The sequence below is a fragment of the Podarcis tiliguerta genome, assembly GCF_965153285.1.
Source record: "Podarcis tiliguerta genome assembly, chromosome: 12".
In the NCBI taxonomy this organism is placed as follows: Eukaryota; Metazoa; Chordata; class Lepidosauria; order Squamata; family Lacertidae; genus Podarcis; species Podarcis tiliguerta.
In genome coordinates this window covers 32584717-32598942 of record NC_139545.1, presented here as the reverse complement: position 1 = coordinate 32598942, position 14226 = coordinate 32584717, and the positions used below count along the sequence as shown (strand labels likewise).

The following is a 14226-nucleotide window of genomic DNA, read 5'->3' as shown; positions in this document are numbered from 1 at the left end:
GAATACTTTGAAAATATCTGTCCTTGCATCAAATAGTACAAAAGTATTGATGTGCATATAAATTGGTCTCAGCAAATTCTAAGCTAAATCTTTGTAGCCGTTGGCTGAATTCACAACCATAAGGTCAATAGCCTTATTTGGACAATTTAAGGAAGGAATCAGTGCCTGTTAGCAAAGGGCATCACTTGATAGACGGGGGGGGGGGGGGGCTGCTGGTTCTAGGTGCTGCCCCTGGAGAATGGCTAGCATAATCCACCATGGATCAATGATGTCATTGGCCTACACCACCACTGAGAATTGCTAGTCATTCTCCAGGTGTGGCAACTGCATTCTCCAGGTGTGGCAACTTTCTGCTGCTTTCATTGGCCCTGCAAGTGGCAAATAATGAATATGTTTTAATTTGATTTGCTGTTGAGGCCATTAGGCTTATTCTGGCATTGCCATGCGGTCCCATTCCCAAACTTAAACAAGATGATCTGAAACAGAATAAGGATTTCAAGGCAAGGATACAGGCTGCCTGATTTGTCTTTAAGAAGGCTGGATAACCTTAATCTGAGTACATCAGAAGAGATACGTGCACATCTGAGATGAAATTAAGTTTCCAAAGGAGACGGGAAGAACCAGTTTCATTTATGTTACAAATTGGAAGTTTGCTAGTCTGCAAATAGGATCTGAAAATTTTATTCTGCTCTTTTCTTTGTGTAGGGTGCCCCTGGTTCCCCTGGTCCTCAAGGTCTTCTTGGAGCTCCTGGTATCCTTGGTATTCCTGGCAGCAGAGGAGAACGTGGTCTCCCAGGCATTGCTGGATCACTTGTGAGTACCATCTTTGCCAAGTCTTCAGCTAGGTGGCAGATATGCTTTGTCTGGAATTAGAATTCAATGCTGAACTCTTAGTTTTTTTAACCTGGAGGAGAAACACAGTGTAAAGTTGCTCCTTTGGAGTTGTGTGCTTCTGTCTCATGGCTTGCTCCTACAAGTGCGTTGTGGCACTGTTTCATAGGATGTGCCATTGGGTACCAATGCTGGTGTGGGAGTTCACCTGATGCCCTCAAGCTAGCTGCCTCCTGAGGGTGACTGTACCATTCTGGCAGGACATGTACCAGAAATTCCCTGAAGGAAGGTCCGGGATTGGCTGCTGCTTGGCAAGTGGGAACCAGTTATATGGTCCTGCCCTGTCAGCTGTTCAACCAATCACGTTTTTGCCTTGGCAGTGGAAACTCTTGCTTGCACCGCCATAGCCGGAACAGACTCAGAAGTTTAGTCTGCACATGTATCATGAGCAAGAGCTGCTTTCTGTTGAGCTGCGGTGTAGAACATCCTATAGGATGTCTGGTGTTGGGCAGGTAAATACCTGGCTCAGGTGAAAAGGGAGTTTGCAGGCACTGCTGACCAGTAGTACCTGCAAAGCCCATTTCAAAGTACTGTGCTAAATAGCACTTTGAAAGGGGCTTTTGGAGACCCCTACAGGCAAAAAAAACCCCTCACCTAACATCATTGTGACATCAAACTTGGCTTACCAGCGGCTGGTGGGTAAGGAGATAACATTCTGGGATAAAATAAGGTTACCAGATTTTTTCCAAGGAATCTAGGGACACTTTTTTTTTAAGACAGACAAAAAGTTATTTTTTAAAAAGTTGGTTTTTTAAAAAATAAGAAATAATATTTTCTCTTCTGTGATCTCCTCTGGGCCCCGGCCTGCTCTCTTGGAGCTCTAGCAGCCATGGAGTAGGCTCGGGTTGGGCCTGGGCTCGGCCACCTGTCCTTGCCCTCCCGGTGCTCTCCTACCTCTCTTCCTCAGCGGTGGCAGCAGTGCGGCAAGGTTGGGGCTCCCCTCTTTTTTCTCCTTCCTCTTTCTCTTCCTTCTTCTTCTCCTCTCCTCCTTCTCCCGTGTCGCCGCCAGGGTTTTCCTGGCCCCGGGATGCCCCTGGGCAGTCGGCCAGGTGGCTGGGTGCTCTCACTCCCGACTTGATGTCAGCGGTTCCCCCAGTTGACGTACGGGGCGTCCCCAGTTCCCCCTCGGCAGTGGTGGCAGCAGTGGCAGTCTCAGCAGCCCAGAGCCAGCCTGGTGGCGCAGTTGCCCTGGCTGGCTTTAGGAGCTGCTCGCTGCTGTGGCACCCGCCATTTTGCCTCGCCGGAAGTCCCCATATGATGTGTCTTGTGCTGTTGAACCAGTCACGCAACATTCATTCCCTACTAATAAATCTACAATGCTTAAAATATAAATCCGGGGACATTAAATGAAATCTGGGGACATTCTGGGGATTTTGTCCGAGGGCAGATTTGTAAATCTGGGGACTGTCCCCAGGAAACGGGGACATCTGGTAACCATAGGCTAAAAAGATTCTTCCACCCCTGCTGTAGAGCATCAAGCATATATAGTAGTCAAATAATGAATGGCAAATAGGATGTATTGAATATTTTGCTAGTTAAGTATACGAACAGCAATGAAATGTATCCCTGCTATTGTTTTTAGGGTGAGCCTGGACCCCTTGGTATTGCTGGTCCCCCAGGTGCCCGTGGCCCATCTGGTCCCGTGGGTTCCCCTGGTGTGAATGGTGCCCAGGGCGAAGCTGGACGTGATGTAAGTATACCTTTTGGGTCATAAGTGGGGGAAATAGAGGTGGGGAAGGTGGAGTTCTAAATTTTCAGCAGCATTTAAAATCACATTTGAAGGTTATTTAACACAGCTGCTTTTCTTTCACATGAAGGTTTTTGTTTGTTTGTGATTAATTTTTTAATTCAGTGAAATGGAAGTGGGATCAATGAATAGGATAGCAGATGTAATGTACTTTGCATGTTGAAGTGTGCTTTGGAAGTCGTTGACAGCAATGCACTTGATCCTATAAAGTGATGCATCCCCAGGCTCCACTAGCTGCCATTGTAGGAAACCTCACAGTGACCATATACAGATAATCATGTCTCAGCTTAATAAACTGAGGTCTGAACTATACACTTGGCCATTTTGTTCCTCCCTTTGTGCGAGTGAGAAAACAAACCAGGAAATCTTCCATTGACTATAATTTCCCATTTCATGTAGGCTTGAAAATTACAGTTAGCAGCTTTAGAGCAAGATAGTATATTCAGCCATGGTTTGAAATTGGCTTAATATGATGTCTTGTTCCTTAGATGTTAGCCATATTTCCTGATCTGTACAATCAGGAATGAAGTTTTCTGGGTGATATATAATCATCTTTTTCCCCCTCTTGCCACTAAGGGAAGAGTGAATGGGCTTCATGTGTGGCCAAAAGGCTCACTTATAAGGTAGTTTATTAAGCCAATATATGATTATCCAAACTTGCCCATTGAGAATGTGGCTCCCTCAGCCTGAAAAGTGAGATGAGCACCACACCCCGTAGTCTCCTTTTGATGGGACTTAACCGTCCAGGGGTCCTTTACCGTTTTTTGGTTTTTTTTTTACCTTCATGTACACAGTGAGGAAGAAATGATAACATGAAAAGATAAGAAGGGGGGGGGGAATAATATTTCCATTAAAATCACACAGTTCTCAGAACATTCCATTACTTTTGGTCTGATGAAATAAAGCTGTAATAAAATAAAATGCATAAGTAGAGTACAAAAAAATGGATCAATCTAGAAGTGTAGAAATATAGAAATAAACTAAATCCATCCCTCTGAAATGAGTAATTAGGGGAGAAATGGTCACAATGGAAGAATAAAGTGTGGCAGATTATTCCACTTGGACCTGTTCTGTGGTTTGGAGCTGGGGGGCAGGAGGGAGGTACAGAACACGCTGTCATTCCCCTGTCAGTAAAGCTTTTTTTCCATGTCGTGTGTGATGTTAAGATTATATTTTTCTTCACAGGGAAATCCAGGGAACGATGGTGCTCCAGGCCGTGATGGTGCTCCTGGTTACAAGGTAATCGCGTTTCCCCCTTCTCTAGGCAGAAGTGAGCCTGTGCTTGCTACAAGCTCATGCCTTTGGACTTCCATTTAGGGAAGTCTCCAGGTATTTAGTTGTATGTCGAGATTGATATGAAAGTTGTACAACTGGGGGGTGGGCGGAAGGGCGGGTGGGATGTGTTGCTTTTCTGTCTCTGTATTAAAAATGCAAATAAAAAAAATTGAAGGTCTTCCATTTGTCCTTTGCCTTCATCTTTCCAGGGTGAACGTGGTGCTCCTGGCAACCCTGGCCCCGCTGGTGCTCTCGGTGCCCCTGGCCCCCATGGCTCTGTTGGCCCTGCTGGCAAACCTGGAAATCGTGGCGAACCTGTATGTGACTTCTATCCATTTCATGAAATCAAAAGTCAGGTGTAATCTATCAGGGCTGCATTCAAAAGGCTCGGTCCCCAAGACATGTTTATTGATTGCACCTTTTTCCTCCAAGGTGCTCAAGGGTAGTATGCATGATTTCCCCTTTTCCTTGTTTAATGCCCACAGCAACCCTGTGAGGTAGGTAAGGCTGAGAGGCAGCGACTGGCCCAAGGTCAATGAGCTTCGTTTCCTAGTGAGGATTTGAACCCTGGTCTCACATGTCCTAGTCTGACACTGTAACCGCTACACCACCAATGGGTGCCTCCCGCGCTGAGAAGCCCTACAGGCAGTCTACCTGGTGGCATTGAGAAGCTTGGCCAAAACCTTTAGGAAGGGGTGGGATTCTATGCATTTAGTTGACCTGTTGTAGTTTTGTAGTAGACTTAACTGCTTATTGAATGGGTTGGGTGTTAGATACCAGGCAAGTAGGATTTACTGCAGAACGTCACAGTGTGGACTGCTCCTGTCCAGTGTTGACCAGCCATGCTGTCTTCTAGGGTACTCCATTGCACCTGCTTCCAGTGGGTACTTAGAATTGTGTGGCCACTGAGCATGCTCAGTCCTTATTAAGCCGGGTTTTTATAGTGAGGGTGCATCTTAAATATTTTTGTACAAACCAGCACCTTCCTTTTCTCAGTGGCCCCATTTGGATTGCTGTTCTGTTGTTGATCACCAGCTGAGTTTGCTATTAGATGGAGGGATAATTTTGTTACTGCTGTGAGCCCTGAAGGCTTACCAAAGCGTGAGAAACGTTATCGTTGATGATGATGATATTTTGGTCTACATTCAATGCCTGATCCCTAAAGCACACCCTCTCATCAGTCTACACATGCACAATTCCCCTAACTACCATTCATCCCATCTAGTATTTTCCCCTTATATCCTGTTCAATAAGAAGAGTATTCTGTTCCTTGTATCAATAAGACTTCCATCTTCCAGCTTTTCTCAGACCTAAAATCTGGCCCTTGCACTTCTGTGTTGTGATGAGGAAGGGAATTACAGGTGTTAACCCTGAAGCTTAGTGAATAGTAGGGTGGTGCTGTTCTTCCATCCCTGTTTTCTGCATGGTGGGTGCCCACTATTTGCTTGGGAGCCCTACACTACCCAAAACGTGGCATAATGGCTAGTACCATCCTGTAAACTATGGCCAAGCCCTACACTGTATTGCTGAACATTCCACTACTGCCAATTCATTGTAAAAGAAAGCAGCGGGGATCACAGTATTCCTTCTTGATTCTCATTGATGTGGTACCAGTGCGCTTCCCATTTCATCTCCAATGAATGAAGACAACCTGTTGTCAAGCGGCTGTGAGCTGCCACATCACTCCTCGCTGTGACATTAGTTCTCTGTACGGTTACACTTTTTGGCTCCCTTGAAACAGAAGTCCCTTTGTAACCAGACCTCCCAAAACAGGGCCTTCTGAAAATGCCATGCATGCTCTTTCATTCCAGCAGCCATTTGCTATGAAGTGCAAGTGACTTGAACTTACAGTTCAGTGCATTTGATAATGCACTGAACTATCCCAGCTCTTCCCTTAGCATGTGCTTCCAATGAAGGAAGGGACAAAAACTACCTAAAGTCACACTTTGGGCATTGTGGCCAAAAGAAACATAGAGGACATGAAGTGTGAATCACTTGTGCTTCCTGTTCTTGTCCGTATTATGAATGTATTGAGCCACCCTTGGGTCATTCCTTTGTTGGTCAAGGAAAGGGAGCTTTGTCATCACAATCTACAGTGAGCAGTTTCTCTAACTGTGCTTTGTCACCATTTCAGGGTCCCGCTGGAATTGCTGGTCCTGCTGGTCCTGCTGGTGCAAGAGGTCTTGCTGTAAGTTCGGATTTTGTTTCGCTTCTGTAATTATGTCCTTTTGGTAAGAAGTCCCATGATGAGGACAGGAATGGAGATCTGGGTTCTGGAAATCAAGTCACAGGGTTGTATAGATCATGGGGAAATTTTGGCATGAGTAGGAAGTTTAGAATATGGTAGTAGTCTTTCCCTTTGGTTGAAAGGTTTTAAGATTGCAATGGTGGGGTACCTAGCCTAACTCCCATTCCTTATGTGATTGACTTGTGAGCCCTTTGAGGACAAAGAGAAAGCAAGCGTTGAGTGTAGTAATTTTGAGATGCAGGCTCATCAAAATGGACACAACCTGCTATACGACTTAAGGCTGGATATAAGCAAAAACCAATGCTTAGGAAACTTTCTAGTCCCAAGCAGGGCTTTTCTTTAGCTGGAACTCACCAGAACTCAGTTCCAGCACCTCTCAGGTGGGCACCATTACCATTCTAAGAGAACAAGGGAGGCATTCATGGTGAGTTCCAGCACCTCTTTTTCTAGAAAAATAGCACTGGTCCCAAGCGAGGACTCAGGCTGTTCCTACTTAGACCAGATCAGTGGTAGAGTAACAGATTGGCAAAAAGGAGAGGGACCCTGAGACATTTTGAGCCGCAGTCCTTGCTCAGCAGAATGGTTTTTAAACAGAGGTAAATCTGCTTTCTAGATGTGAAAATGTTCCAAAAGCAAACGTACTTGTGTGTGTCTAAGCAAACTCTGCAGGTAGAAAGCTCCCTGCAAAGATTCTGTTTTTCACTTTTGCCTTTTTGTGCCCTCCACAGGGCCCAGCAGGTCCACGTGGTGAGAAAGGTGGTCCTGGTGACAAGGGACCCAGAGGCGCACCTGGCTTCAAGGGACACAATGGACTTCAGGGTCTGCCTGGCATTGCTGTAAGTGTGTTGCCCGAACAATGGGGCGAAACAGCAACAGAAATAATATAGCCTCCCTGATAATCAGCACATTCACAGGTCCCTGCATCATTGGTAGCACGTTCTAAGGCCCTTCGGGATTAGTCTGTGTGAAGGAGCTGTGGTGTTACCTTTTCACACTAGAAGGAGTGAGATCAACATCGACGACTCAGACTGGCAGCAGCTCTCTGTAGAGTTGTTGGCATTTCCTTTCCATTAGGCCAGCAATTAATGTTCAGAAGCAGAGACGTTGTGTATGACTGAAGCCCATCTAGAAATCCTGCCCCAGTGCCCAGATACATGGGGGCAGGCGGTGGTTATTCAGTGAGGGGGGCGAGAGACCATATATGCTCAATGGCATGTTTGTCGTCATTATCACTTCCTGTTTCTCAGGGATGGGACTGGACATCCTGTTATAAGGACAGCGAACCAGTCGTCCTTCAGAAGTCCTCAGCCTCCGACTTCCATCCCCCCTGACCACAACCTGGGCTGGCTGGGACTGGTGGGAGTTGGTTCAATAACATCTCAAGGTTTCCTTACCTTCTGCACCCCTGCCCTATTTGTTTCAAACAAAAACAGATTTTGAGAATCAAAATAAGCCCTCCATTATATTCCCTCCCCACCGTGAATTTGCCATTTGTGCAAGGATGAATATTCTGCATGGAAACAGGTTAATACAGGAGTAAATCATGTTTTAAAAAACCTCTCTCCTTTCAACAGGGTCATCATGGAGACCAAGGTTCACCTGGTGCTACTGGACCTGCTGGCCCAAGGGTATGTGAACACTCTCCCTTTGTGTGGGATATTGAACAGTCTTGTTGTTGTTGTTTGTAAAAAGTGATTATATATTTCTACATTTCATTGCTTTGGTGGTGTACTAATCTGCGGGTGTTTCTTTGCTTGCTTCCTTCAGGGCCCTGCAGGTCCTTCTGGTCCTCCTGGCAAAGATGGCCGCAACGGTCTTCCTGGACCTGTTGGACCTGCTGGTGTGCGTGGCTCTCAGGGTAGCCAAGGACCTTCCGTAAGTATGAAACTGGATGCTGAGGGTATGGGGCTGAAACCATCAATTTTAACACAAGTGGCACCCGGCTTTCCATGTTTGCTCAGAAGGAAGTCCCACCGCATTCAGTAGGGATAACTCCCAGGTAAGCGTGTATAGCAGGAGTAGCCAATGTGGGGCCCTCCGGATAATGTTGAACTACAGCTTCCATTCCCCCCCCCCCCCCCCAATTATTGCCACATGGGCTGAGGCTGATGCAAGCTGGAGTCCCACATCAACTGAATGGCTACCCCCGGGACACAGGATTACAGGCTTGAGTTGCAACCCTATGCAGTTTTCCTGGGAGGAAGCCCCAAAGAATGCAGTCAAGCTTACGTCTGGCCAAACCTGCATAGGACAGTGTTTCTTTATTCTATTTCATAAAATGTATATGCCACTTTAATGTTAAAAAAACCCAAACCAAAACCTCCAAGCAAATGTGTTATTAGTGCATTTAGTTTGCGAAACTTTATTGGGTTTTTATTTTTAATTTATTGGGGGGGTTTGTTTCCAAGCTGTTTTTATTTTCTTCTTCTTCTTCTTCTTCTTCTTCTTCTTATTATTATTATTATTATTTATTATTATTACAAACTGCCCTGTGATCCTCAGATGAAAAGCGGTATAGAAATTTAACCAATAATAAAAAAGAAAATGTTATTTTCTTAAGTTCTACAATTCCAGACGCATGCTGCATGAGAGTGAGCCCCACTGAACACAATGGGACTTGCTTCTGAGTAAACAGATGTAAGATTGCCCTGTAAATGCTTGAAATAAAATGGCTCCCCTTTTATTTTACTTTCTAGCCCTAATTGGGCATTATACAGTTACCAGACATGTGAGGAAGAGCAGGGACGTGCCTGCCATCTCCACTCCCTCTGTCACGTCACTTGGCCAATCCCTGCCACCCTTCACATATTAGAGGGCAAATGTCTGCATCAGGGGACCCTGATGTCCTCACATAGGTCCCTTGCACAAGTTAGAAGCCTGATCAGATTTTTAGTTATGATTTGGGGGGGGGGGGCAGCAGCAAACCTCTTCTCCACTATCTGCTGCATTCCCAGTCATTAAATTTTCAAAATGCAACATAAGTAGAAGAAACTCAATTAATGTGGAACATTGTTTGGCCATCGTCTGGTGTTCATATTACATTTGACCTCATTCTTGCAAGACAGCGGTCATGTTGAACCAGGCAAAGAGTCCACACTCTCTGCTTAGTAAGTGCTTCATTAAGACTACATGATTGGTGTCCAGCATCCACTGCCTCATCACTAGGGTTAATGAACATGGGCCACTTTTATAATAGGCCCCAGAGGAACCATTTGATGCACCTTGCACTGTGTTTAGGCTCTTCGTGGGGAGAAGGGGTTGGACTTCCTGCACAATCGAGTGAACTTGATTTAAACAAAGGCATGTTCATTTCTGAACATTTTTAGGGTCCACCAGGCCCACCTGGCCACCCTGGCCCACCTGGTCCCAATGGTGGTGGATACGAAATTGGCTATGATGCAGAATACTACCGGGCAGATCAGCCATCTCTTAGACCCAAGGACGTTGAAGTTGATGTCACCCTGAAATCATTGAACAACCAAGTCGAGACCCTCCTGAACCCAGAAGGCTCCAGGAAGAACCCAGCCCGCACCTGCCGTGACTTAAGACTCAGCCACCCAGAATGGACCAGTGGTATGTTAGTGCTAGATGCTTGACCCAGTGGCTTGCTGACCATGTAATGCACTCGTGGGTGGGTGGCCAATGGAAATCTGTGTGTGTCATTTGTCCATGCAGCTGCCATTCTTCCTTTTGTCTGGGAAACCTTTTGGTAGTAGCAGGGAGAGGCAGGTGGACAAACTACTAGACCAGGAACAGCCAAGTTTGTGCCCTCCAGATGTTGATGGACAACAATTCCCATCATCCCTAGCTATTGACTGTGCTGGCTGAGGCTGATGGGAGTTGTAGGCTGACAGCATCTACAGAGCATCCTGTTGGTTACCCCTGCATTAGACTGTCTTTGTTGCTCTCACATAACTCTCAGCTGTGTTGGGCTAAGAACAGATGGAGGATCAAACTTTTCCATCTGCATAATAAAATCTCTCCTTGTAGACTGCAGGAATTGTATTTATCAACACAGCCAGCCCCAGCCCCCAAATAAGCCCATATCAGGGGTTATGGCTTTTTATTTAAAACTACTGGATCTCCGCCTCCTTTCTGTTCCAAACCCACACCTAATTCCTCTCCACTTTTAGCCCTTCACATCAACAAGTTAATAAATGGTACAACTAGATTTAAACAATAACCATTAGTTACATGTAAGTGATTTTTAAAAGGGGGGGATTTAAGGTTTCTGTATTGTCCGTACTTGTACTGTTCCTATGGCTGCAGCAGTGTGAGTATTTAACATGAAGATGGGCTTACTGTTGCTTTTTAAAACGATAGGCTTCTACTGGATCGATCCTAACCAAGGCTGCACCATGGATGCCATTAGAGTTTATTGTGACTTCTCCACTGGTGAGACTTGCATCCATGCCAATCCAGGAAGCTTCCCAGCTAAGAACTGGTACACCAGCAAGAACCCTGCCGAAAAGAAACACGTTTGGTTTGGAGAAATGATGAATGGCGGTACTCAGGTGAGTTTCCATACTGCATCCATTATGATAAATGTGTTCTCTAAGGCCAAAAACATTCTAGTAAGGAAGGCAAAAACCCTGCTGATTCTTTTTTAATCCACACAACAGATACATTAACCCTGTTCATAAGAAGGGCTCCCCGGCTGGATCAGACCAGCAAACCATCTATTCCCACATGTTGCTTCCAACAGAGGGTGCATTTTGATACAGGGAGTTTGTGACCCTCCAGACCCACTGGACTCCAATCCTTCATTGTCCCCCAGCCATAGCGACTATCTGGAGATTATGGAAGTTTCAGTCCAGTGACATCTGGAGTTGCACAGGTTTCCCACCCCAAGACTACCACCTCTGAATCTCAAACTTCCATTTAGCATTATGAATTATCGCCATGGATAGGGATTGAGTGGGGTGAGGAAACAAACGCCCTGCTGCTGCTGCTGCTGCTGCTGCTGCTGCTGCTGCTGCTGCTCCTTCTTTGGCCAGTGAGCTTCCCAGTGGCCTTGGACAAAACTTAGTTTTGACGATTTCTTCTCAAATGCTGGTGGTACTCCGCCCCACCCCCCAATTGCCTTGCCCTTCAGAGGCCAAGGTGTTCCAAGTTAACTTATGTGCAAAATGTATTTCATAATATGCGTGTGATTTTTGACTGAAGCTTTCCCCCTCCCTTCCGTTTTTAGTTTGAGTACAACGAGGAAGGTGTAACCACCAAGGACATGGCCACCCAACTTGCCTTCATGCGACTACTGGCTAACCATGCTTCCCAGAACATCACTTACCACTGCAAGAACAGCATCGCTTACATGGATGCAGAAACAGGCAGCCGGAAGAGCGCTCTGTTAGTGCAGGGATCCAACGATGTCGAACTCCGAGCTGAAGGCAACAGCAGGTTCACGTATGATGTTCTTGAAGATGGCTGCTCTGTAAGTACCAGTTTCTTCCTGCTTATCAATATCTTTGAGTATTACTGCCCTCCTACAGAGCCAGGTCACTTAATGTACTTGTTAGAATAGGGAGTCGTTAAGGGTTCTTTTGTTTATGCAAGGTAAGTCTTCAGCTTTTTCAAGCACCTGTGAAAGGCACTACTAAAATCTCTCCCTATTGTAACACCAAGGGACAAGGGTGGCGCTGTGGGTTAAACCACAGAGCCTAAGGCTTGCCTATCAGAAGGTCGGCGGTTCAAATCCCCGCAACGGGGTGGGCTCCCGTTGCTCAGTCCCTGCTCCTGTCAACCTAGCAGTTCGAAAGCACGTCAAAGTGCAAGTAGATAAATAGGTACCGCTCCAGTGGGAAGGTAAATGGCGTTTCCATGCGCTGCTCTGGTTCGCCAGAAGCGGCTTAGTCATGTTGGCCACATGACCCGGAAAAACTGTCTGTGGACAAACGCTGGCTTCCTCGGCCTGTAAAGCTCTGCGACCCATGTCAACCCTGACCATGGGCCATGCTGGCTATGCCATTGGCTAGTGACAGAGGAGTCAAATATCTGGAGTCAAATATCCATGCAAACTGCCATTGGTGCTTCACACCCTACCTGTGTATTCCCAGTAGTCAGAGACATAATTTATAAGAAAAGCTTGACTTAGAGCCACCATGTATCAGTTACATGGGCCTTGGAAAATTAGCACTCCTGGAGAGCGAAGACTATAAATTAGTTGACCTGTGGAATAACTCTGTTTAACTGGTACAGTGCTACCCATCTCGTCCCTGCCCTGCCTTTTCTACAATAAAACCCCCCATTAGACTGTAGTGCTTGCTGCACACACAGAGGCAATTTTTCACAAAATGTGAACAGGAAATACGTCTTTTGCAAAACTTTGAACACATGGCAGGCACTCACAGAAAAGCTGAAAGTGCCTGTTTGGAGTGCATCTCTCCCATACAAAATGCTGTTACTAAAGCACCAGTGTACAGGCATCAGATTGAAAAGCAAATGTCATGAGAGTATGAGTGGTGTTAGTTCAAGAATTGGGCAGTGGTGCTGCAAAGGAGAAGGGGAAATAGAAGTGATGGGATGGAGATAGGAGGCCCCTGGCATGTTAGATGATGTGAAATGTGCCGGAGGGTTGGACTAGTGGGTGTATGTAGCAGGGAAGTGAAGCAAAACTCCTATTGATCAATCAGTGATCAGTCAGTGCCTGAATAACTGTTCTGACTACTATTTGCTATTGCTATCTTGCAGAGAAAGACGAACAAATGGGGCTCAACAATTATTGAATACAGAACAAACAAGCCATCTCGCTTGCCCATCCTTGACATTGCACCTTTGGACATTGGTGGCCCTGATCAAGAATTCAGTATCGACATTGGCCCAGTCTGTTTCAAATGAATGAACTAAAACTAACTTAAAACAAAACCAAAAAAAAAAAAGTATTCTCTCTTTGCCATTTCTTCTTTTATACTGAAAGCTGACTCCTTCCATTTCTTCAGTTCATCTACTAGCTTAAAATCTGGGCGAAAGAGGAGAAGGATTTGTTGGAACGTTGTGCAATGCAATTTAATACAGCCCCAAAAAGGAATCAGAAGGTGTTTTTTTCCCAAGATTTTGTCACCTTGTTGTGGAAAATGTCAGCCTTTGTGTAAAAAAACGAAACCAAAAAAACAAAAACCAAATAAAAAAATCCTGAAAGTCTGCACCACTTGTGGCCTTTGACTATCTTCCACAGAGGAAGTTTAAAACCACAACTTCCAAAGGTTTGAACTACCTCATACACTTCTAAGCCAAGTGTGATCCACATTCTTATACATATGATCTGAGGTGCTTTTGGTCCCGTGCGTAAGTGAAAGGTGCTGATTCAGTCTTATAGAGTATATAACCAATACTTGAACTTTAATGGTGCTAGAGTCATTTGGATAAGAAAAGAAAAGAAAAAACACACCACTTTTCTGTATTAAGTTGTATTGTTTCTTTGGAATCTGTCTCGGAATAAAGTCAGACTATCCCATCTCACCCCCAGACTAAGCATGTGGGTCGTTTCTCTCCCACCCCATCCCCATTCTCTTCTCCCACATCAGGTGTCCGTTCTTTTAAATCTCATTTTCATCCTCTACAATGGGCAGAAAAGGAATCATCATTTCTCAAAAACAAATTGTACCTATTTTGTATATGTGAGATGTTTAAATAAATTGTGAAAAAAATTGAAATAAAGCATGTCCACTGTTCCAAAAGAAACCACTGAATGAGTAAAGTTCCTTGCTTAAATGCCTCAAGAGATATTTTCACATCTAATGTTTACTTGCCAACTCATGATTCTTCCCTATTAAAATGTACAAAGTTAGCAAGATTCAGATGTGCTTCTGATGTGTTTTGACTACACCTAACCCCCTGTGTTTTGGTTTTTCTGGTTCATCTGATGGTTGAATATGCTAAAGACTACTAACTTCATTACAATGAATAGGCCACTGCTTGCTATATACTAAACACCAATTAATACCCTTTCCAACAAACTATACATATAAGCCAATGTCTGTCTTGTTTTTATATATCTTTGATATGCTCTGATTCTGTAAAACAAAGCACTTTCCCAATCAAGTCCGTCAATCTATTTTAGAAAGAG

The 14226-nt window shown here is 45.0% G+C and overlaps 1 protein-coding gene across 2 annotated transcripts in view; it reads left to right on the top strand.

The window, feature by feature from the left end:
- The window catches only part of COL1A2 (collagen type I alpha 2 chain), a 70763-nt gene extending 57460 nt beyond the window's left edge, over window positions 1-13303 (top strand). For both annotated transcript variants that reach the window (XM_083405315.1, XM_083405316.1), the window contains exons 39-50: window positions 706-813; window positions 2474-2581; window positions 3824-3877; window positions 4123-4230; window positions 6048-6101; window positions 6890-6997; window positions 7736-7789; window positions 7929-8036; window positions 9488-9734; window positions 10485-10675; window positions 11353-11595; window positions 12852-13303. In XM_083405315.1, coding sequence (XP_083261441.1) covers window positions 706-813; window positions 2474-2581; window positions 3824-3877; window positions 4123-4230; window positions 6048-6101; window positions 6890-6997; window positions 7736-7789; window positions 7929-8036; window positions 9488-9734; window positions 10485-10675; window positions 11353-11595; window positions 12852-12998 — 1530 coding nt within the window. In that variant the 3' untranslated portion in view covers window positions 12999-13303. The remainder of the gene's footprint in view (window positions 1-705; window positions 814-2473; window positions 2582-3823; window positions 3878-4122; window positions 4231-6047; window positions 6102-6889; window positions 6998-7735; window positions 7790-7928; window positions 8037-9487; window positions 9735-10484; window positions 10676-11352; window positions 11596-12851) is intronic.
- The last annotated feature ends 923 nt before the right edge of the window (window positions 13304-14226 follow it).